Source organism: Panonychus citri, unplaced genomic scaffold (genome assembly GCF_014898815.1).
Source record: "Panonychus citri isolate SS breed McGregor unplaced genomic scaffold, ASM1489881v1 Contig00138, whole genome shotgun sequence".
Classification (NCBI taxonomy): Eukaryota; Metazoa; Arthropoda; class Arachnida; order Trombidiformes; family Tetranychidae; genus Panonychus; species Panonychus citri.
The window spans coordinates 308,573-331,728 of NW_026515543.1; the positions used below are offsets into that span (position 1 = coordinate 308,573).

Consider the following 23,156-nt stretch of genomic DNA (forward strand, 5'->3'; position numbering starts at 1 on the left):
CTAGTGGAATTTTAATGATCCTCATAGTTAAAATTGTTAATTGTGATTTTTTGTTCATTTTTATTAATTGTTAAATGTATAAAATAACAAGATCATTTGTTTACACTTAATTAGATATAAAGTAAACCTGAAAATATTCGATTAACAATAAGGTGTTCGGATAACAGTGAGAAGAGATTGTTTTTTCGATCAATTTTCTTTTTCTAATCGATTACTTTGATTTTGTTGATTTTCTCTACTGTTGATGTTTTAATTTTTAAATGACACTGAAAGATGATTATGGTCTACTTATGGTATTAATCATGTTCAGGTTGGTTTTCAAATTTGATTGATTTGATTTGAAAACCATTTGCTTGGATGAGAATTGATTGGATGTTGAAATTTTTGTCAATAATATAGTGTGAAACTTGTACAGTTACTTTTGGACCATAAAGAAGCAAAAATTTTTCGAGTTGATTTTTTTGGATACAATCAATTTCAATTATAATAATGTTCAACTCTAAATTTAGCCGCTTTGTACATATTGCGAACAATATTATCACAGGTTTTCTTAATAATCATTTTGGTAATATATGGATAGATAAAGGTGACCATGAGATGACGAGCTCGTTTACGAAGACCTCGTTGACATAAACTGTAGACCATGTAGATTGAACAACGAGCGATAATAGTTGGATCAGCGGTAATACAAGCCAATCCAATTTGTTTGATTGATGTTTCACCCGCTTTGATAGCCTAATGATTGTAAGCAAAAGAAAAAGGGGAGAATAGAAAATGTCAAGTTAGTTTACAACAATAAATTTGAACATGAAAAGAAAAAATAATCGATATTACAAAATGCAAATAATGTTCTCCAAGAGATGAATATGCTCCACCAAGAGTCGATAAGATGGATAATGTTTCTTCAATTTTTAATTTAGTCGAAACCAAGGCCAGAAATAAGTAATTGCTAAAAGATTGAGAGGTTAACATTAATAAAATAGAATCAATTTTCCAGAGATAAATATTACTAACCCAGGCCAATCGATAGAAGTTGATTGACAATCATCGGTTTTAAACCGAACAAATAAATCTATATTAGCTCCTCTATAGATTAAAGTGCGTATCGAACGACGGCATTCTTTTGGTATCAATTCTTTTCGAACAATTGATTTTCGAAAGTTTTTACTTCGCCAGATCTCTTTGAAAACAAAGGTTAATTGGTTAAGGGTAAGATTATATTTAACCAATGACCATCTATCAACTTCAAATCTAAAATGAATTCCAGATCCATTGGGATGAGAGTAAATTGTCAAAGAAGAAGATGAAGGTGAACATGTTGGTGTTTTCTTTGAAACCGATGTAAATGATGATGAACAAGACGATCCTGATGATGACAATGACGACGATGAAAACGATGACGATGATGATGATGGTGATAATGATTGTGATGATGTTGGGCTGTTGATGCTTTTTTCCTTTGAAGATTGTAAAGGTGAGAATGATGGTGAAGTATTAGATAAATGACAAGAGGCTGCTGATGAAATATATGATGAATTGGGTAACAATGAAATCCAACCCGATTTGTTTATATTTGATTTCTCTTCCCATTCATCAACACATGGATGGTACAAGGGGCACAAAAAGACAGGCCTTTCTTCATGGTAAACAAAACCAGTCAACGTAATCATCGATTATTAACAAGCTAGAAAAAAAGAGAAAGAACAAAAAGACAATAAACAAATGATCAAAAAAAAAAGAATAATGAAAATACTGAAAGAATTGGAGAAAATAATTAACCATATAAATTATAGAGAAAATTTAATAACAATAATCACATTGGAAAAAAAGAAAACAAAATTAGTGCTTTTCGCCGTTGCCATTGGCAACCGAAACTATTCTCCCAGATGTCGCCAGTTACTCGCTGAGAGAAGACAAGATTTCAACGTTTCCTGTTTCCGTCTAAATTTTAGTTGTTTTTGTGTTGAATTTTAATTTAAGGTAAGTTGATTGTTTAATTGTCTAAATTAATCAACAATTAAGTTTATTGTTAATTAATTAATAGTTTAAAGTGTTGTCCTGTTATTAGTTCTTATTGTTTTTCAAGTAAATTTGGAATTTGGTTATTTATTGATTGACCAAAAGTGAGTTTGTGGTGGTGACCGGTTTTCTTTTTTCTCTATGTATCCTTTTTTCTTGCGAGCGTGATAGTGGTTTTCTTCAACGTGTATTGTTAATTGTTGACTTGATTTTTATTTGTGATTTAATTTTACTTTTTGTTTTAATTGTTTCAGTCAATTTGTTTAATCATTTTCTCTTTTTGTTATCTTGTAGATGGTTGAAACTAAAACGAAGCTTCCCAAACAGGCGGCTGCTCCTGCTGCTGCTGCTGCTAAAAAAGTTGTCAAAGCCACTAAGGAGAAGAAATCCACTGGTAAAAAACCACCTATGACTGGAAAAACTCTTAAATTAGTTCGTAAATTGACAAGTCATAAAGTTACTCGACCATTGTGGGCTAAAATCAAGCGAATGGCTGCAAAGAAAGGTGTTCTTCCAAGTACTTTAGTCAAGAAGAAGCCTAATTTTGTTGTGAAAAAAATTGGAGGTGAAAAGAATGGAGGCAAACGTTTGGTCAGAGTTAAGAAAGAGCAAAGATACTATCCAACTGAGGATAAACCAAGAAAGCGAAAGACAGGAAAAATCACTTTCAAAATGCACAAAAAGACCTTTAAAAAGGGTATGTTAATATTTTCTTTTTCTCATCTTGTTTTTTCTTGATGCTTATCTTTCTTTTTTTTTCTTGTCTCATTTGTTCAGGTATTTCACCAGGTCGTGTTGTCATCCTTTTAGCTGGTCGTCACAAGGGTAAAAGAGTAGTAGTTTTGAAAACTCTTCCTAGTGGTATGCTAATGATAACTGGACCACACAAAATCAATGGATGTCCTTTAAGGAGAATGCATCAAAGATTTACCATCGTTACTAGCACTAGAGTGGATGTTTCTGGCGTCAAAATACCTGAACATATTAATGATAAATATTTCAAAAGTCGTAAATTTGCTCGACAAAAGGCTAAGGGAAAGAAAGGTGCAGGTAACATTTTCGAGACTAAATCTGCCGATTATAAACCAAACCTTCAACACCGTAAAGATCAAGTTGAAGTTGACAAACAAATAATTGAAGCTATTCGTAAACATCCTGAAAAGAAGCTAATGTTTGGCTATCTCGGTTCATATTTCTGCCTTCGTAATAACATGTATCCTCATAAAATGAAGTTTTGATGGTTGACTCAGTAAAAAAATAAGTTTTGGAAATAAATTAAATCCAAGGAAAAACTAAAAAAAAAACTAAATTCTAACTTGATTAATCGTTGATTGAATTCGCGATATTCAATTGCTCATAATTACATTTTTATTACTAATTTTTTGTTTAAAATTCTTAGCCCATGAAATAGATTTAAGTATACAAATTGTGTCCTTTTCTCTTACAATTACATTGGAATATTATTATTAATCATATCAAGAATTTTGGGTGTAAAATAAGTAATTATCATCTCCGCTCCGGCTCTTTTGAAGCTGATCAGAATTTCCCAAAGCGATCGATCCAAATCAAGACAACCCGAAACTCCAGCCTGATACAACATTGAATATTCCCCTGAAACATGATAAACTGCCCTTGGAACATCAGGAAATCGCCTCTTAGCCTCTGAGATAATATCTAAATAAGGTAACCCTGGTTTAACCATAATTATATCTGCTCCCTCGTTAATGTCTCTCTCAATTGCTCTCATTGCTAATCCAGAAGATCCGCATGTTAATTGATACTGTTTACGATCTCCATGTTTAGGTGCACTTCCGGCTGCATCTCTAAATGGCCCATAGAAATTGGAAGCAAATTTAGCAGAATAAGACATGATACTCACATCGGGAAAAGAAGATGAATTAAGTGCTGATCTAATTACTCCAATCCGATTATCATTCATATCACTTGGAGCGACCATGTGACAACCAACCTTCGCATAGGCGATAGATAAATCAGCTAAAGCCTTTAGAGTTAATTGATTATCTTTAATTCCAGTAGTTTGATCACTAGTTTGATAACAATGTCCATCAAGAGAGAAACCACAAAGACAAACATCAACAATAACATAAAGATTTGGAAAATTTTCCCTAATCAAAGGAATTAAACGAAGAACCGGATTAACATTTGGATCAATTGAATTATCAACAGATTTACAAGAGACAACAGGAAACAACAGTATTGAAGTAAGTCCTTTATCAACCAGACCAGTTAAATATTCAATTGCTCGATTAACCCCATACCGATTAACCTCTGGCATGGAAGCAATTTCCTCAATTTGATCATCATTGTTAATTATGAAAAGAGGAAGAATAAAATTAGAAGGATTAAAATCAACTGATCCTTGGCACATCCATTTTCTAATCAACGGATTAACCAAAGAGCTTCTCAATGTTATTCCACTGGAATCCATACTCAATCAACTAATTTAAGGGAAACATAAAGAACAATAAAACAATTAACAGAAAGGAAAAAAGTTGTTTAAATGTTGAGATTAATTGTCAACATCATCAAATGAGAATCAATGACAATTAGAATGAGAGTCACCTGGTGATCAAATTGTTCTAAAGGTAAACTAAGTGGAAGAAGAAAATTTTTTTTCTAATTTCTCTTTCTCCTTCTCTTACTTGTTAGTCTCTTTTCTTTTGTTATTTATCTTTTTCTTTCTGGTCTGTATGATTCTCAATTCTAATCGATTACTAAATCTTGTTTCTCTCTCATCATCCTCATCCCCATCTTCATCTCTCCATCATCATAAATTTTTCAACAATTCACCTCAATTCCCTCATATGTTGATTGTTTTCATAATTTCTCTCTCTCTCTCCGATTTCCTCATCCCTCTTGTTTATCATCATCTGTGTTAATTTCTGTTTAACTTTCAATATTTGTAGTATTTATTAGCACCAATATTAACTAATAATTCGTATTAGTAAACAATCAACATCATTTTCTCATCATCATCTTCATCAGCTCATCTATTCCTCTTCCTTTTTTTTTGACTTGTGTTGTTTTTTTTTCTTCTTCCTTCTATTGAGAAGAAAATTAAACATCTTCGGGATGTTTTTCTATGTGTAAATAATGACCTGGTGATAAAAGAAAACGAAGGAGAAATTATCTCTCTTTTCCTTGTGAAAAGGTAATAAATTATTTCTGGTTTTACCATGAGTGAGGTGGAAAAATTATCTTCTGAAAGGGATGCCCTTAAAAAGGAGATTGAAAGGCTTCAAGAGGAACTCACCCTTTCAGCTAAAGAGAAACACCAATCTGCTGAGTTGGGCCTTCATTTGTTGGATGAAAAAGATAAACTTCAAGTGCGATACGATGAACTGGAATCTTTACACGAAGCAACTCGAACAGAATTGGAAGCCTTGCGAAATGCTTTCGCTTCATTTCAGACAAGTCAAAAGGTATCAGCGGACAGAGGGATCGAGCAAGAGGAGAGTTTACTTCAAGAATCTGCATCCAAGGAGGCCAAGTTTGCGACCGCTTTACATGAGCTTGAAAGAGAATTGAAATTGGTTCGTTCGGAATTGGCTCGAGTGGAAGCAGAAAAGGAAAGGTTACTCTCTGAGCATAGCGATCTATCCAAGCAGCTGGAAATCTCAGAATGGGAAAGGAAAAACATGAGAATAGAGATAAAAGAACTGAAAATGAGAGAATCAAGATTATCTAGTGACATGAATGAATTGGAAGATGAGAATATAAGTTTACAAAAGACCGTTTCTAATCTTAAATCGAATCAAATCGATTATGAGACTGCTAAACACGAAGTTCGACGTTTACATGAAGAGATTGAACTAAGACGACTTCAAGTTGAAGAATTTGAAACTTTGAAAAATATCGCCGAAAAGCAGATGAAAGAAGCATTGGAAGCATTAGAATCGGAGAGAGAACAAAAATACGAGCTAAAGAAAAAACTAGACGAACGATTAACCAGTGATCCAATGTTAAACATGACCAATTTTGGCCTTCGATTTCCAGGGTTAGCTGTTTTCGAGAGTCAAGTGTCAGCTGATGCATCGGCCGGCGAGGTACTTGACGAGGAAGGATCTTCACCTTTACTCCACCAATTGGAATCTGATATGTTAAATGCAAGGAATGCATGTGAAGGATCTGAACACGATTCTTATGGCCATGATGGATCAACCTCACAACCTTCATCTCTTTTCGGTGAAGTTCATCTAACCGAAATCAAGAAGCTAGAAAAAGGTTTAGAATTGGCTGAGAACGAGAAAAATCAACTTACCCTTAAACTCAGTGAGACTCACAATCTATTGGAATCAACGAAAGCTGAATTATTGGCTCAACAGTCACGACTTTCCAAGTTAACCAATCATATCAGCAATATAATTAACAGTGAAGGCAATAATGAGATGGTTAATTCATTTGAAACTGAATTCCCTGAATGTAAACAATTTATTGGTCAATTGTGTGATAGAATAAGAAAATCAAAAGAAAGTCCCGAAGGAGAAGATGAACTCAATGAAATTAAACGACAATTAAAAGAATGTGAACTCATTCGTGATAGTCTTACATCGGATCTTGACCTTTTAAACAATTTTGCCGATGAAACAACTTCCGGTTCCATCGCAACCGTTGAAGATCTTAACCGGATATCGGAAAAATTGGCCACCCTTTATTACCATATTTGTTCCGTTAGCGGTGAAGAACCATATCGAATTATTTTAGATCATGCAAATAAATCGGAAGCACCTTTAAGCCTACGAACGGAAGGACTTAAAGATCGTTTAACTGATGAACGAAGTCGTAAACTTTTAGCCAATTGGAAATCTGGAATTCTAGCCACCTCCGAGTGTCGTAAGACAATGGATACCATTGACGATCAGATGAGACACTTGAACAATGCAGTTGAATTGATTATCGAAATGAAAACACCCGCTCGAACCAAAATTACCACCGAAAATAATAATACATCATCCGCCTCTCAACAACATTCCCTTTCCACCAATTCTTCCGGAATTGCTTCATCACCTTCACCCTATTCGGTTGGTGATGCATCGGAAGAGTTGATCAAATTAAAAGCTCTTTTGGCGACAAAGAGAGAACAGATCGCTACCCTTCGAACCGTTCTCAAGGCCAATAAACAGACCGCCGAAGTGGCCCTGGCCAATTTAAAATCTAAATACGAAACTGAAAAGGCCGTGGTAACCAAAACCATGACAAAATTGAGGAAAGAATTGAAAGCGTTAAAAGAAGATGCTGCCACTTTTGCCTCTCTCAGGTCAATGTTCTCTGCCCGATGTGAAGAGTATGTCGCCCAAATCGATGAATACCAGCGACAATTAAAATCATCCGAAGACGAAAAGAAAACCTTAAACTCTCTCCTACGAATGGCCATCGGTCAGAAATTAACTTTAACCCAAAAAGTTGAAGAAATGGAAATGGACCGAGAACGTAATTTACTTTCATCACCTTCAAACAGCGGAGGTAAAAATGCCACAATTAAAGATGGAGCCTACAAGTCAAACTTATCTCGTGGTCCAAATCGTACGAGAGCTTTGTTCACTCGCAATTTAGGCGGTCCAAGGCCACCTTCATCGCCCAGTAATCATGCATCTAGACCGCAAAGCGGACGAGGAGATTGAAAATCATTAGAAATAAATTATAACTCAAATCAACCAAAAAAAAATGGATAAATTGTGAAAGGGCAATTACAATCACGCTGATCAGAGTCTCAATGAACATTTAAACAGAAAAAAATGCAATCAAAACAAACAACAAATTCTCATCATCATCATCATCCCGAATGTAAAAGAAAAAGTGAAAATCTATTCGCACCCAAAAAAGTAAACTCACTCGAGAATCTAAACGATTAACGGATTAATTGTGGATGATAACGATCAACAAAATCGACAACAATCAAAAGTTATCATCGTTAACCATCTTTACCATCATGATTATCGTTATCAACTCATCATCATGAAACAGAATCAAATCAATTTAAACAGATAAACTGAGTATGAGAAGAAAACAAAAAGCTGAATAGTTTCAATTCAAATGAAAATCACAATCAGACAAAAAAATTGATCTTCTCAACAATTTGCCTGCTTGGTTTACCCTCTACTCACCCTGATTTTAAATGTTACCCTTTTGCCCCTCCCCAAACAAATTGTCACCATTATGATGATGATAATCAACAATTGAGAAAACTACTTGAACTGTCATCATTTCATGTTCATCCCATTTTAATTGTTCAATCTCCATGTCAAGCAAATTTTTTTACAATTCACTTAACATAATCAACTTCTTTATTGTTGATGACAACGTTGATGATTATGAGTATCATCAACTATATAATTATTATTAATTCATTTTAATTATTATTATTATTATAATTATAACTACTGTTCTCGAGGCTTCATCAAGCACGATGTAGGTTATGATTTGCATCAAGTCAATACCGTCCACAGAATCAATTATTAATCAACTGATGATTTTAATTTAAACAAATTGAAAACCAAACAAAAATATTGTCTCTAATCATTTAATCAATTGATTGCTAATCAATTGAACCAAAAACAAAATGGAAAACCTAAAAACAAGATTAAATCATCACCTTAATTGTGACCAAATTTCTCTTAATTAATAATTTCTTGTTTCTCTCATCAACATATAATCAATTTCTAAGTAAACTTAATTAGGATGGAAATTTGGTAATCAAGTTGATAATCTTAATTTGATGTTGATTATTTACTTTTAATTGATTTATTTTGGTATCAATACAAATTTAGTTATAATTGTTGTAAGAGAATCGTTTTTTTTTTCATCACTTTCCTTTTCAAAGATTTGATTTAAACTCAATCAAGTTAATTGTTGGGTGGACCATTTTTTTCCGCTTGTTCCAAGGCTTGAGAAATTGAAGCTCTTTTGTTTTAATTGGAATTTTTGTTTATGTAGTTGTTTTCTTTTCTCCTTTTTTTTTCTTCTTCATTGTCTTCTTGTTTAGAGTGCGATTTGATGAATAAAAAAGCGATAAAATTGTAAGTATGTTTGTTGTGATGAATTTTGAACTGGAAGTTGATTAACTTCTCGGTTAATGAGAGGTGACAGAGAGAAAGAGACATTAATCCATATTCCTTTTGTGTGTAATGTGAGTGTTGAATTGAAAATTGTTTTATATAAAAGTATCGCAATTGTAGAGGAAAAGGAAATAGTCTTTTCTTGTTATTTTGAATACTTTTGTTTCTTTCATGGTCTTTTTGTTTGTCTTTCTTTTTCTCAAACATTTAGTCAATCGATTTTACCAAGTGCTTTAAGTCTCTCAAGAAGAGGTGGATGAGAGAGATTGGTCGCTGAATAAAGCCAATCGTATACAGGGAATTCAAGATTATCGTTTCCTAACTTGATTAGGGCACTTCTTAGATCAGATGCTCGGTTCATTTTCTTTGCGAAATTATCAGCTCCAAATTCATTACGTCGAGTAAGACAAGTCATCAAAAATCCAACAATCTGTACGAAAGAATTGAGCAAAACAGAAACAGACAGATAATTAGTTTTAAATTATAAAAATAATCTTTGATTATCTAAGATAAAGTCAATTTAAATACCTCATTGTAAGGAGCAAAAATGTATTGAGTTATCACTAAGAGTCCAATTAGAATTGGTTGATCATTGAAGCCAAAAGCCCGATAAATTACTGGATCTTTGTAAAGGAAACCGAAAATCATGAAAGTTAATAACATTTGGACTTCGGCGATAATTAAATTAATGAAAACATGGTTAAGTTTCCAATGACCAAGTTCATGACCAAGAACAGCTAAAATCTCGTCATCATTGCAACCTTTTTTCTTCTTTTCTTTTATATCTTTTCCTTCATCTTCATCAGGTGAAATGTCAGCTGGTGAATCGCCGTTTCCTTCACTTAAAGTTTCAGTTGCTGAAACTTTAGCTGGTTCTTGATTTGATGGTCCATCTTCTGGTATATTTTCCTTATCCTCGTTTGTTAACTCTTCGGTTGATTCACTCATTTTAGGAGGATTTTCCATGAGAGTATCGAAAGAACAATTCTCTTATTCTTATAGAAACCATATAAATAAGCGTTACTATGAGATGAACGTTTAGATCCTTCGACAATGTAAACTTGGTTAACGGAATTTAAGACTTTGTGCCATAACGTTGATCTTTTCTCGAAGTGATCCTTCTGGTAGAGGAATATACTTGTCGAAAAGAGGAGCAATAAAATCGGGATAAACAGTCATCATAAGGAGTACGATAAGTGAACAGAATCCCCATAGGTAAAGGAAGAAATAATCATCACCCTTTTGTATAATCCAAATAATAGCTGGTAAAATGAGACTTGTGATCGCTTGAGAGACGATAAACTTTTTGGCCTGATCTTTAGCGTAAAAAGGTTTGGTTTGCCGGTTAAAACCGTGTTTCTCTTGGATAACAAAGTTTGAATAATAGGACCAGGGAAGATCGATAATTTTTGAGACACAAGCTCCAACATTTACAAACACCAATGTTCGTGTGATTTCATAAGATTTGTCAAAACCAAAAGGTTCCATAAGTGTCAGTGAAAAATTCCATAAAAGTGGCATCAGATCATAGAGTAAAATAATCTAATGAAAAAGAAAGTCAGCAAAATCAAACGAAAATTAATCAACTAATTCAAGGCGTTTTTTGCATCTCTATGATCAATAATTGCGACAACTAGTGCTCATAGATTGTTACTTTGTTTGCACCTAATGAACAATGTACAAGAGAAACAATTGTTCACAAGTAGATGATTGGCAATTTGAATTGTACTCTAAATCAAATCTGTCAAATATGAGCACATGTTATGTTGCATTAATACAAAAAGTGATTCATCATAAGTGGAAAAATTATAAATTACCGATGAAAACGATTGACTCCATGCATGATAATATAGAGTAAATTTGGTTCTATCAATACTATAAGCTCTAGCGTTGTTAAATGTTTCTCTATCCATGATTCCAGATAATTCCACAGGCATTTTGGTTGTTCGCAATACAATACGAAACTGTAAACATAATAAAGAAGAGAAAAAGGAAAATCAAAACACAAAACCATTAGAGACATTAAAGACAATAGAATTAGAAAGAGACAATTAACCCAAATGGAAGGTAATTACTAGATCAACATTATTAACGATTTAACATTGATATTAAAAGATCATTGAAGTCAATTAGTTAATTAATTACCTGACGCCATCCAATGTAAGTATCCCAAATAAAAACGATCCATGAGAAGATGAAAATTGCCCAAAAAAGTGTTGGTGGATTCCAATAATTGTCACGTAAATTGAGAAAAGTTTCCCTTGCAAAGTCAAACATGTTCAGTTTGAAGAAAAGAATCAACTAATTAACTAATTAATAATAGAGTAATAAGAAAAAATCAGACACAATTGAATGAGAAAAAATCAAATTAAATGACTAATTCAAATAAACCGAAAAATTAATTTTTCCAACAAAAGAACAGCTTGAAAACCGGTTGGATCCCGATACCAATTCTCTTGGATTCGAATCTTTGTAGAGCTCAACGAGCTGATCTCCTTTCGGTTGACGCCTTTCAGAAAATTAATTATTCCAATTAAATGGACAATTAACTCAACAATCTTAAATTATGTGACACCTTTTGAATACAACAGGAACAAATTAGTCAACAATTAACAATGAAATAAAAGCGTACAGGTAAGAAAAGGTTGATTAGCTGTTGACATCTTTAATTACTCTATTTCTGTGTTGGTTTGATAGTCTCAGGCCCTCTGCCCTTTATCAATTGTGAATTATTAATAGTGTAATACTGATGTCTAAACTAATTTAAACAATGACAATCAAGTGAACAATTAAGTGGATAGTTATTTGTGGTTGTGATCGTGAGCCGAAAAAAACAGCTTAAAGTGTAAATCGTGAGCTTTACCAAACAGCTGACAAGAGGATTTCTTTTGTTGTAAAATTTTAATTTCGGTTTATTTTGTTTGGTCATTTACTTGGTTTTCTTGGTTTAAATTGTGTATTGATTTTGTTTTATATAACTCTAAATACTACGAAAAATGGCCTTATCCAAAGGTACATCTCATTACAATCGGCAAGTTTGGGAAGATTCAGAATTTCCTATTTTATGTGAAACTTGCTGTGGTGATAATCCCTATTTGAGAATGATGAAAGAACAATATGGTTCTGAGTGTAAAATTTGTAATCGTCCATTTACCGTTTTCCGATGGTGTCCAGGTCATAAAATGCGATACAAGAAAACCGAAGTATGTCAAACCTGTGCTCGAGCTAAAAATGTCTGCCAAACATGTTTATTAGACTTAAACTATGGACTTCCAGTTCAGGTACGAGATAATGTTTTGAATATAAACCAAGAAATACCTAAAAATGAGGTAAACCGAGAGTATTTTAACCAAAATTTAGATGCAGCAGTTCGTGAATCAGGTAAATATCATTTTTAATACATATATAAACTCCAACATCCTTAATAAGCCATCATTTAAATACTTTAACCTGTGATTGTTTTATCCCTCCAATTATTATATAGATCCAAGTGAAGCCTGGGGACCTCATAAATCTCAACCTCCAAGTGATGTTTTAGCAAAATTAGCTCGTAATTCACCTTACTACAAAAGGAATCGACCTCATATTTGCTCTTTCTGGGTTAAAGGTGAATGTAAAAGAGGAGATGAATGTCCATTTAGACACGAGAAACCCTCTGACCCTGAAGATCCTCTATCAGAACAGAATATTAAAGATCGTTATTTTGGTAAAAATGATCCAGTGGCCGAGAAACTGTTAAAAAGGGTCGCTGAAATGCCTCGACCTCATCCACCTGAAGATAAATCAATCACAACCCTTTATCTTGGTAATGTCGGTGAAATTATGACAGAGAAAAATTTACGCGATCATTTTTATCAATTTGGTGAGATCCGTTCAATTGCTATTCTAAGGAAACAAAATTGTGCATTCGTTACCTATGTAACTCGAGAAGCTGCTGAATATGCTATTGACAAATCTTTCGGTAAACTTATCATTAATGGACAGAAACTTGTTATCCGTTGGGGTAAAGCTCAAGCCAAACGAGGAACCATGGGCGAAGGAGATAATGAAAAATCTAAAATAAAACTTGCTCCCGTTCCTGGATTACCAATTGGATCACCTGATTATCTTATTCCAACTCCTTCAACCTCATCTTCAGCTCCATCAACATCATCATCATCCCAAGTACCAATGATTCACTATCCATCTCAAGATCCAAATCAAATGGGCTCACATGCTTTAAAATAATGAACGAAAACAAAGCAAATTTCATCAAATTTTTTTTTTCGTTTCATCATTTAATCGATCAATCAATCAACTACCAATTTTGTATGCTTATTTTTCTGTAGCATCAAAATTACAGCAATTAATCTGTAATTTGTACAACTAAATTAATTGCATCGATCTACACAAAAACCAACTTATCCAATAACATAAGTGTAAATAACAATAAAAAAAGAAATCAAATCTAAATTGATTGTTGATTGATTTTCAAATGCTGTTAAAAAAAACTAAATCAAGTTAAATTAACTTTTCTAATGATTCCAGACATTAAATTTGATTCGCAATGAATCAACTCACTAATCAGTTGCATTCCAACAATTTAAGATAATTGAAATCTTGAAAACATGATGAAAAACTCGTAGAAAATTAATTTATATTTAATTTAATTGTTAATTGTAGGAGTCGAAAAAGTTTCACAATTTCATTTGATTTCTTTAAATGAAAACTTATTACCTCGATTCCAAGACAATCAGTTGATTAAATAATCACATCTATAAAGATTATTGATTAAATCTCTTGATTCAATTGTGATCAACGAACTAAACTTTAAGTCTAATCAAATTTCCGTTCAGATATTTGATTTGATTAATCATCTTATAAATAATTGTTCTTTAATTAATCTTTGATAGAAATTGATTTTTGTCTTTTATTTTCAATGGTAAAACAATGTATCTTTTTTTCTTGATTACGATGAACATTAATTGTTCACAATCATTAATAGTGAACTTGATTATTGCGAAAGTAATAATAATATAAAAAGGGAAGTTGAATTTTTGACAAAGTCAAAGTTGATTAAGTTAATCGTTAAATTAATGAATCAATTGCGTGATTAATCATAAAGATCAGTGATTGATCCTGAGCAGAAATCAAAAAATGAAATGTTGAACATTTCCAAAAGACAATTACAATTAATGAATTACAATAACTTCGTTAACTATGTAAATTTAAATACACTTTTCTCTGCTAATTAAAGTTTGTGGTGTTGATTACAATATAGAACTTTTAATTGTTATTTATGATTAATGGAAAATACAATATGACCAATCAAAAATATCGTGAATTTGACCGGACCGAATCAATTATCCATCGGTGGTTAGCAATTAGATCAACACCAATATTAATTGTCCAACTACTTAATTTGATTGAAAAATCTGGACTCCGTTGGTGCTGTACCTTTCGTGGGTACCAACAGGTCAATCGGATAACACGGAAACATTACATTATCGGACTGACCCTTGATTTCGTCGGCTTGTTGACCATCGCCAAAGGATTTGTCGTTCTCTTCGTATCGAACTCAAATGTCCAAATGTATCTGGGTGACCTGTTCATCGGCTCATCGGTTCATAATATCCAAACAATGATGATCAATATGCTTCTATTATTGGCCTGTGGTCTAAGATACTTCGGCTTTTACACTGAAAGAAAAGGTAGAGTTGAACCCTTGACACTTTATTATCGATTAAAAAGTTCGGCAATTAATTGTGAACAATTTAAATTAACACCTTCTCATTGTTCGAGTATGAGAAAAATTTTCTATATTTTTGGACAGTTTTATCTCATCGTAACACCGATAACTTGTTTCGCAATTTCGACCTGGATTATTTATGCCTTTTACACCAATCAGATCAACTTTTCGAGTACAATCAGTTTACTGACCACTGGTCTATGGACGATTGTCACTTGTACCATTTTCACCTTAGGCGCTTACCCGACAATCTGGTTGTACATTCACATCTCAATGATAATCACTTTTGTCACCTTTTCATTGGCATCTAATCAATTATTTGGTAAACAATTGATTGTCGATAAAGATCAGACCAATGAAAATGGTCAATCGGTCAAATATTTAGTCCAACAGAATAAAATTTACAATTTTATCTATCAGATGACCATTGGAATGGGTCAAGTTTTCTGCTACGGGATAATCATCGTAACGGGTACCGGTAATTTCGCAATGTTTGTCAGTCTTTTCATTGGAACGGGAAGTGGCCTATTCGATTATTTTATTCTCGCAGTTGGTTGTATGTCATTTAATTCAATTGTTATAATCAATATGTTATCATCATTCACAGCGAACCAGGTAATCAAATTCAATTTTCCACAATCAAATCAACAATCTATTAATTGGAGAAACTTTTTCCCTCCCATACAAATGATAGGCTTTAATTTGCCAAAAAGTTAACTATCAAATCGGTAGACATTGTAAACTGGATTTAAAGACGCAATTAAAGGTTAGTATTAAATTGTTGATCTATCAGTTAGTTAATTGTTCAATCATTAGCTTTTATCAACTTGTGAACGAATCAATATTCACAGAATTGGATTCAGTCTTGGAGGACTTTACACTTTAGATTCATATCATTTTCTTTTGGTAAGTTAATTACAATTAGCGAAAATGTTAAACAATCAAACTTAATTGCTAATGGAAAACCAAAACTTTTAATCAATAGTTTCTATTGGAAAATGGTGGACTCATGTTAATGTTTATAACCAATTTAAACAAAAAGACACAATAATCAAAATCTAACCTTAAATTGTAACTATTGAAATGAAAAGTGTTTATTATAATTAACTAAAATCTAAAGAGATGTAATTAAATTAAACAATTTAACCCTTTTACCATCAATAATATGAGAAGAAATTAAAATTGTTGCAAAAATTAAGCACAACCAAATCAAACACTAACATTGGCTGAATTATTTAATGAATGGTAATGATGATGGAAATAAATTTAACTAAATTGTTAATAGTTAACATCAGATAATCAAAACTAATCATCATAAATGTAAAAAAAAGTTATAATCATAATGATAATAAACAGAAAACCGGATTTAACTTAGTCCGGTCAAAATTTCATTCTTGTTGCAACGTTATCATTATTATTTCCCATTCTCATCATGATTACAGGGTGATTAGTTCATTTTTTGGCGATTTCGATAACGATAACTTTATCCTGATGAATTTCAGATCGAAACTATGATTAAACCGATTCCAGAACAATTTGTAAATTGCTCAAGAAACTCAAATTCGTAACTACTCCAAGTGAATTAGTTATCAACTAAATGAGAATCTTTTAAGTTTAAATTTCATTTTTTCAGCGAAAATTGTATCAGAAAAGTTTAAACAATTAACTAATTGACTTGACAATATTTAATCATCAATTGCTGATTAAATTAAACAACAATCGGATGATTGGTTTTAATTTTATTCTCAAAAGAAAAGCTCGAACCAACTAACACCCTGTAAGTTTTGTTTGCTTTTCTGTTGTTATTTTCATGATAAATTCATTTCGCCATCAGTAACTTGCTAAGCAAGACCATCATCATCATCCTCATCATCATCATTGGAATAATCTTCATCCCTTTCAACCGATTGAATTTTTTTCTTCTTCTTCTTTGAAAGTGAAACTTGCCCTTAGGCGATCAGTTTGTGTCGTTGCTTCTGGTGATTCTCCTTTTGTATTTCTTCATAGAAACTTTGTCCATTCTCCAATCTAAATCATCCAAATGAACAACAATTTAAACAAAAATGTTCACCCAACTAATATAATTCGTAATCATCCTCATCATCATCTCATCAACAATTCTAATTAACTTATTAACATAAAGGTAACTTTCAGTTTTCTTACTAAAAAGTGTTCACTTTTTTTTCTTGTTTGTTTACCTTTTTGTCTGTAAACATTTTCCACTCTTTTATTTGTTCATTGTCCTTGTTTTACCTTTTCTTTTAATTGTTGTTAACCATCATTAACAATTTAATTATATTGTGATTCTCTACAATTGATTGTGTTTAGATTATAATCAATTAAATGGTTTCTCATAATCTTCTCAATCTAATATTTGGATAGAATTTAAAATTTTCACTTTTCTCTAATTACACTTGTTACTCCATCTTTTTATTAATTATCTTTTCATCATCAATTCTTTCACTTGTTAATTGTTCTTTCTAATTAATTGTTTTGGTCAATCAATATTCTAAATTGTGTTAATCAGGTAAGAGAAAATTCAATTCTCATCTCTAGTTTTCTTTTCTTTCTCTCTATAACTTGACAAAACTTTCTCCTAATGGGCTTGGTCCATTCTCTTCTCAAATCTTGACCATCTCAATTTCCATTACCGATTTAAATTATTAATCATTTTCCAATAATTACCATTAATCCCAATAGAATATTGATCCTGATTCTAATTCTAATCAATAGATCAACACACATAAACTCAATTGAACAACATAAACCAAACGATCTGAATATTAGGTTAACCTATCAACTTGACCTTCTTTCAATTTCTCATTGAAATGTACCTTTGTTTTTGCTTAATTTTAATTGTTTTCTCTTTAATTGTCCAATTCTATTGATAGAAATTTTTAATTGCTCACAATCAATCAATTAATCATTTGATGGGAAAAAGAAACACGAGAAACAATCTTATTGGGTAAGTTAATTTATCTCTTTGTTTACAACGTTGATGGTCATCAGATTACCATTGACATGATGGTCACTTTATTTTTGTTTATCTGGTTTACCCAATGCTGGTTTACCTGTGTAAATTGTTGCCAAATGATGAGATATCAGGTCAAGTAATCGTACAGGTAGATAATCATAGAGAGCAACTCTTATCCTTTCCAAATGACCCATAACCCTGTAAGCTGGTGATACAAATGAATGAGTGACCGCAATGACCATTGTATCAACAACCGCTTCAACCTGAGGTCGAGCTGAATCAAGAATAATGTTCAAGAACTTTTGATAACCTTCAAGATAATCTTGACCATAGTCCAGTTTTACCGAATCAGGTGTAACTTTCCATGCTTCGTCTAACCATTTTTTCTGTACCTGATCATTGGTTAAATTTGTTTTAAACAAATGAGGTTCAATTGTGATCACATCGATTGACCATTTTTTCAATTCTCGTCTTAGCCCTTCACTAAATGAAATGACCGCAGCCTTTGAAACCGAATAAGCAACCATACCGGGAATACAATGTCTACCAGCAATCGATCCAACGTTAATTACCCTTCCACCAATTGATCCACTTGATCTGATCAATGGTACAAATCCTTTTGTAACCCGAATTGTTCCCAAACAATTAACCTCCATTTGCTTAGTGAAACTAGTCATATCTCCCATTTCAATTTCCGTTGAGATTAAAATACCAGCGTTATTAACGATAGCCCATAAAGAACGGCCCTTAAGACCATCTTCGACAATCTTAATCGCTGATTTAACATCTTCATCGCTTGTTACATCTAATTTCAACACTTTGACATTGTTTCGACAATTTTTTCGCAATTGATTAGCACCCGAACCTTCAGGCTCAAGGCAACCAGCAAACACATAGAAACCATAATGAGCCAATCTCTGGGCTAATTTATTACCGAACCCGGTATCACAGCCAGTAATTAGAACGGCCTTGTTTTTAGCATCGATCATTTCCTTTGGAATAACTTGAACCTCAGGCCAAATTAGATTTCCAATGTTAATCGAAAGGTAAACAAGTGTCGTGATTAACAATAACCAGGTTACCGATTCGTAAACTGTTAACCAGGTAAACAAAAATAACACTGAAAAAATGGCCAAAACCAAAGCCAAATAATAACCAATAGTTTTAATCATTTTGATGCTTATAAATGAGAGGAAAATATTTTATCCAATCAAAACAATTAACTTGGTTAACAAAGTTTTCACTAATGATCAAAGTTGATGAAAGAAAAATTAATTGTGATTCTGTTGGGGTAAAATGGTCAGTTAAACTTTTGGACACGTAGTCAAAATGATTTAACTTTCAGACTGTTGTTAATAACCCAATCAACGGAAAACCAGACTGACCTGATCCAACTTGTTATCGGGGCTGAGATCATGAAAGAAAACAAATTATTACTGGTTCCTCTTTTCCCCCTTTTCTCAGCATCCTCATCCTTACATTCATTACAAGTAAATATTAGTATTACTAATTATTGATTCATTTCTCTAATTTTTTTTCCTTCTTAGTTAATGTTGATTATTTTACTTTGATTTGTATTGAACGAGATGAAGCAAACTGATCAAATAATTGTCCAAGATAATCAATATGAGCTGATGGTCAATCTTGGAGCTTGACCTCTCACCTTGATTGAGATACTTTAACCAAACCATTAATATGGTCAAAGAATGGCAAACTTTTATACTCCTTTGAGAATCAACGAATCAATTAACGTACAAACTATTCATTCGTCTATTAATTACTTTAATAATCATCTAATTGCTGTTACAATCGGCAAAAAATCATGCAGAAACTTCAACTTTTCATCGTATTCATAATCTGTAGCATGGTTATGGTCATTTTACAAAATGGACTAAATCAAACATGGGATTGGTCAAGATTCAGTAATTTAATGTTAACGCCACGAAATGTAAACTCTAATGGTAATCATTAACTCACAATTAATTGTATTAATTTTTGTTTAATCGATTGATTAACTTGGAAGTTTTTTCGTTTCTTTACTTTGAACAGAAATCGATGTCGAGACTAATCTTGTAAGGATAAAAAATCTTCTCGCCAATCGAACGAGTAACTTTAAGATTTACCTGAATACCGAGAATTATGATGTACTAAAAAGTCTCGAAGATGAAGTTCGATCGAACCATAAGAAGCGCAAAAGACCCAAACATCGTTCGCGTCTATCATCGTACCATAAACTCTCATCAATTGAAATGCTGTTGAAAGTTTTATCGACTCGTGATCATCGTCGTAACTCATCTGGTTGGCTTGATAAACTCAATCGTCGAGCTTTTTTCCGTACCTTTGACCCACTGGCAAGTTTCCCGATAATCAATGGTTCCTCGGCCTCATCACCTATTCGTTACATTCTATTGGTCTCACATTTCCGTGCGGGTTCATCGTTCATTGGTGACCTTTTACAGCAAAATTGGAAAACATTTTACTCCTTTGAGCCTTTACACTTGTTTCAAATCAACTATAAAATTCAAAGTGATCAAGAAAACGCTGCTCTCTCTTTACTATCAAACATTTACTCTTGCACTTTCACCTCTGAACCAGGTTATGTTAATTGGATCAGAAAAGAAGAGAATAAATTTCTTTTAACTTGGAATCGTTTTCTGTGGAGCCTTTGTAATATTCATCGCTATTGGTGCTATGATCCCGATTTTATAAGTCAACTTTGCCTGCGAACCAAATATCGTGTAATCAAAGTGACCCGGTTAAGTCTCGAGTCAACGGAAAAACTTTTACAATCTTTACCTAAGTCAATTGACCTTAAAGTCGTCTATCTAGTTCGTGATCCTCGTGCTGTACACAATTCCCGTTCTAAACTTGAATGGTGCACCAAAACACCTTGTGGCGATTACAATTTAATGTGTGACGATTATAATTCTGACCTGGTTGCCTATCGACGTTTGGTCGACACTTATGGAGATAAAATCATTGCCATTCGACACGAGGATCTTTCCCTTGATCCTTATGGAGTAGGGAAAAGTTTATTCACTTCTCTTGGATTACCTTTCACATCGGCCGTTCGTCGCTTCCTACGAATCAATACTGAGGCCGAATTACCCGATAATCGAACCATTGATCCATATTCAATTCGACGAAGCTCTAAACAAGTAATAGCCAAATGGACGAAAGATTTAAATGGATCAACAATCAATGAAATTCAAGATAAATGTTCAACTGTTTTCCAACAATTAGGCTACAAACCGATTGATTTAAACTCTCAATCTATCGAAAACAATTCAATCAATTTTAACGATATACTGGAAGATAAATTACCTTTACCTAATTCTTTATGATGATGATTAGCAAATTAACTTGTAAACAAATTTAGCTAAAGGTAATTACACTAATTGTTGACCCAACGATCTCATCTTGCCATTTTTGAAATGTTTTCAATGTGTTTCCATTGATTAATATCATTCATATCGACAACAATTAATGTACAACACCCTAAAATTAGACAATTACTAAATTGATGTAATAACTATTTACTATCAATTTAATTCATTTGCTTTTGTATTATATTTTGTACCATATTAACTTTTCATTCAATTAACTATTGTAATTGTTGTGTATAAATTTCATTATTATGTTTAATCATTGAGCAAAATTTATTTCCTTTTGTAACAAATATTAACAACTACAATTGATATTCATCAAAGGATTACTTTAGTTAATTCATCACTAATTGCAATGAAAATTAGTTTGAAATCATGTTTACCTTTCAGGTAACAATTTAAACTCAGAAAAGGAGATTAATTTAATTGAAAGAGTTGCGGAAAATTAACTCTTCATCAATGATAATAATAAAACTAATTGTTTGTTTCATAAAATTGTTCATATACATTTAGATGGAAAGTTAATCAATTGAAACAATTTCGATTGCAATTAATTATCGTTGTTTACCCATTCGCACATCGTCATGAAAAGGTAATTTATCCAAATGTGGCCTAACGTGGTCGATAAATGGTTCAGTGTGTTTCCGTAAAGCGGGCATCAAGTACTTTAGGTACAAATCTGTCCGATCGATACACTGGTCAAGGGTAAATGGACCTTCCTTGGTTCGAAGTATTCGAGTGAACGATCCGCAAGTGTCCAATTCGGTGAAAAACTTTTCGGCAAATGATCTCACCGAAAACGGAACATCACAACTTAATTGTAACGTTAAATCAGGCGGATTAAATTTGATTACTTCGATCGAGTGGCAGGTTACTTTTCGATGGTGTTGACGATCACCGGCTACAAATCTCATCTGATTGTTAATATGTAAGAATTGATCCCATGATTTAATTTCTTCGTCATTAGATTGATCATAGTCTCCGTAATAAATTCCTAGTGGACGTAGGAAACGGGCTTTTGGCAGTGCTTGAATTTGAGGTCCAATAAATGATCGGGCCACTTTTTCCACATCCTCCAGTTTAATATGATCAAAAGGTTTACTGTCAATTGTTGGACTTTCAAAATAATCGGTAATCGTTGATTGTCCCATTCGCAGATCAAGAGTGTAATTAGAATCACAGAATTTTAAATATTTCATATATAGAGATGGTTTACCGATAGCGATTGCTAATAAATGGAAAAAGAATCAAGTATATTATTAGTTAATTGTCAACAAGGCAACAACAATATTCTGATCAAAGAGAGACTTTAATTGTAACAATTAGGACTCTAATTGTTGACTTACCTAAAACTCCGGATGCAAATGGCTCCAGGGCTCGATAAATATCAACATAGGGATTGTACCATTGATTATTCATTACGCATTCTAAATAACAATCAACAAGATAATTAGAAATTGGATTAAGTTAATTTGTGGATAACAATTTAATCTAAATTCGTGAAATAATCAAATAAATCTCACCATAAGTAATGTGAAGTTTAACCCATTTAATTATCGTATAATTGTTGATTCCAGGCTCTTTAAAGAAAGGGAAAATTCCTTTAACTGTTGGGGCCAATGATTTACTAATCATAGTTAATAGCAAAATCACAATTAACACCAATTAAGGTTCAACATAAACGAGAAAATAATATAATTACAATGAGACAATTAATCTTAGATAAATGTAATCAACTCTATGGAAAAGTAAAGCCCATAATTAGTTCAATTCGTAGTCCGAAATAACAATTAACTTTCATTTAATTGTTTCCAAAATTAAATGAGGAAAATCAACTCTCGATAATAAAAAATCTAAACAATTAAAAAAAGAGAAACAAATAAACAAAATCACTAAGAAAAAGGGTCCATGTGTTTGAGAGACTCTAACATGTGATCCAATCATTGACTCTCTCATTGGAACAGCTGATTGAG

General features: G+C 32.6%; 10 protein-coding genes across 12 annotated transcripts; 5 read left to right on the forward strand and 5 right to left on the reverse strand.

Annotated features, from left to right (window-relative positions):
* Positions 1-419: 419 nt before the first annotated feature.
* On the reverse strand, positions 420-1,806 carry LOC128393197 (uncharacterized). Its single transcript, XM_053353321.1, has 3 exons — positions 1,015-1,806; positions 835-949; positions 420-735 (listed from the first exon to the last, which is right to left on the reverse strand). Exons 1-3 carry the CDS (start codon positions 1,668-1,670, stop codon positions 478-480), a joined length of 1,029 nt encoding a protein of 342 aa, XP_053209296.1. The 5' UTR covers positions 1,671-1,806; the 3' UTR covers positions 420-477.
* A 42-nt stretch (positions 1,807-1,848) lies between these two features.
* LOC128393203 (60S ribosomal protein L6-like) lies at positions 1,849-3,328 on the forward strand. Of its 2 annotated transcripts, none has more exons than XM_053353329.1 (3): positions 1,849-1,980; positions 2,314-2,716; positions 2,797-3,328. In XM_053353329.1, the coding sequence occupies exons 2-3, from the start codon at positions 2,314-2,316 to the stop codon at positions 3,255-3,257; spliced, it is 864 nt and encodes a 287-aa protein (XP_053209304.1). In that variant the 5' UTR covers positions 1,849-1,980; the 3' UTR covers positions 3,258-3,328. The 2 variants fall into 2 exon arrangements, with proteins under 2 accessions (XP_053209304.1, XP_053209303.1); XM_053353328.1 differs by lacking the exon at positions 1,849-1,980 and adding an exon at positions 1,987-2,123.
* Positions 3,329-3,364: 36 nt separating this feature from the next.
* LOC128393198 (delta-aminolevulinic acid dehydratase-like) lies at positions 3,365-4,583 on the reverse strand. The gene has a single exon (XM_053353322.1). It carries the CDS (start codon positions 4,466-4,468, stop codon positions 3,467-3,469), a length of 1,002 nt encoding a protein of 333 aa, XP_053209297.1. The 5' UTR covers positions 4,469-4,583; the 3' UTR covers positions 3,365-3,466.
* A 66-nt stretch (positions 4,584-4,649) lies between these two features.
* Positions 4,650-8,544, forward strand: LOC128393172 (protein bicaudal D-like). Its single transcript, XM_053353296.1, has one exon. The coding sequence runs from the start codon at positions 5,217-5,219 to the stop codon at positions 7,659-7,661; it is 2,445 nt and encodes an 814-aa protein (XP_053209271.1). The 5' UTR covers positions 4,650-5,216; the 3' UTR covers positions 7,662-8,544.
* Positions 8,545-9,253: 709 nt separating this feature from the next.
* On the reverse strand, positions 9,254-11,542 carry LOC128393181 (CAAX prenyl protease 1 homolog). Its single transcript, XM_053353305.1, is given in 6 exon segments — positions 9,254-9,525; positions 9,624-10,075; positions 10,078-10,166; positions 10,168-10,637; positions 10,913-11,059; positions 11,241-11,542. Coding segments are annotated over 6 exon segments (1,509 nt in total). The 5' UTR covers positions 11,373-11,542; the 3' UTR covers positions 9,254-9,306.
* Positions 11,543-11,607: 65 nt separating this feature from the next.
* Positions 11,608-13,658, forward strand: LOC128393193 (pre-mRNA-splicing factor RBM22-like). The gene is made up of 2 exons (XM_053353318.1): positions 11,608-12,476; positions 12,580-13,658. Exons 1-2 carry the CDS (start codon positions 12,092-12,094, stop codon positions 13,320-13,322), a joined length of 1,128 nt encoding a protein of 375 aa, XP_053209293.1. The 5' UTR covers positions 11,608-12,091; the 3' UTR covers positions 13,323-13,658.
* A 459-nt stretch (positions 13,659-14,117) lies between these two features.
* On the forward strand, positions 14,118-15,824 carry LOC128393191 (uncharacterized). Its single transcript, XM_053353316.1, has 3 exons — positions 14,118-15,438; positions 15,518-15,589; positions 15,640-15,824. The coding sequence occupies exons 1-3, from the start codon at positions 14,374-14,376 to the stop codon at positions 15,736-15,738; spliced, it is 1,236 nt and encodes a 411-aa protein (XP_053209291.1). The 5' UTR covers positions 14,118-14,373; the 3' UTR covers positions 15,739-15,824.
* An 893-nt stretch (positions 15,825-16,717) lies between these two features.
* On the forward strand, positions 16,718-21,442 carry LOC128393186 (carbohydrate sulfotransferase 5-like). Of its 2 annotated transcripts, none has more exons than XM_053353310.1 (4): positions 16,718-16,966; positions 17,715-17,788; positions 19,345-19,758; positions 19,847-21,442. In XM_053353310.1, the coding sequence occupies exons 3-4, from the start codon at positions 19,620-19,622 to the stop codon at positions 21,139-21,141; spliced, it is 1,434 nt and encodes a 477-aa protein (XP_053209285.1). In that variant the 5' UTR covers positions 16,718-16,966; positions 17,715-17,788; positions 19,345-19,619; the 3' UTR covers positions 21,142-21,442. The 2 variants fall into 2 exon arrangements, with proteins under 2 accessions (XP_053209285.1, XP_053209284.1); XM_053353309.1 differs by lacking the exon at positions 16,718-16,966 and adding an exon at positions 17,040-17,350.
* LOC128393194 (estradiol 17-beta-dehydrogenase 2-like) lies at positions 17,782-19,265 on the reverse strand. Its single transcript, XM_053353319.1, has one exon. The coding sequence runs from the start codon at positions 18,967-18,969 to the stop codon at positions 17,857-17,859; it is 1,113 nt and encodes a 370-aa protein (XP_053209294.1). The 5' UTR covers positions 18,970-19,265; the 3' UTR covers positions 17,782-17,856.
* A 138-nt stretch (positions 21,443-21,580) lies between the features above and the next one.
* Positions 21,581-23,094, reverse strand: LOC128393202 (pseudouridylate synthase TRUB1-like). The gene is made up of 3 exons (XM_053353327.1): positions 22,707-23,094; positions 22,530-22,610; positions 21,581-22,411 (listed from the first exon to the last, which is right to left on the reverse strand). Exons 1-3 carry the CDS (start codon positions 22,816-22,818, stop codon positions 21,738-21,740), a joined length of 867 nt encoding a protein of 288 aa, XP_053209302.1. The 5' UTR covers positions 22,819-23,094; the 3' UTR covers positions 21,581-21,737.
* Positions 23,095-23,156: the final 62 nt, after the last annotated feature.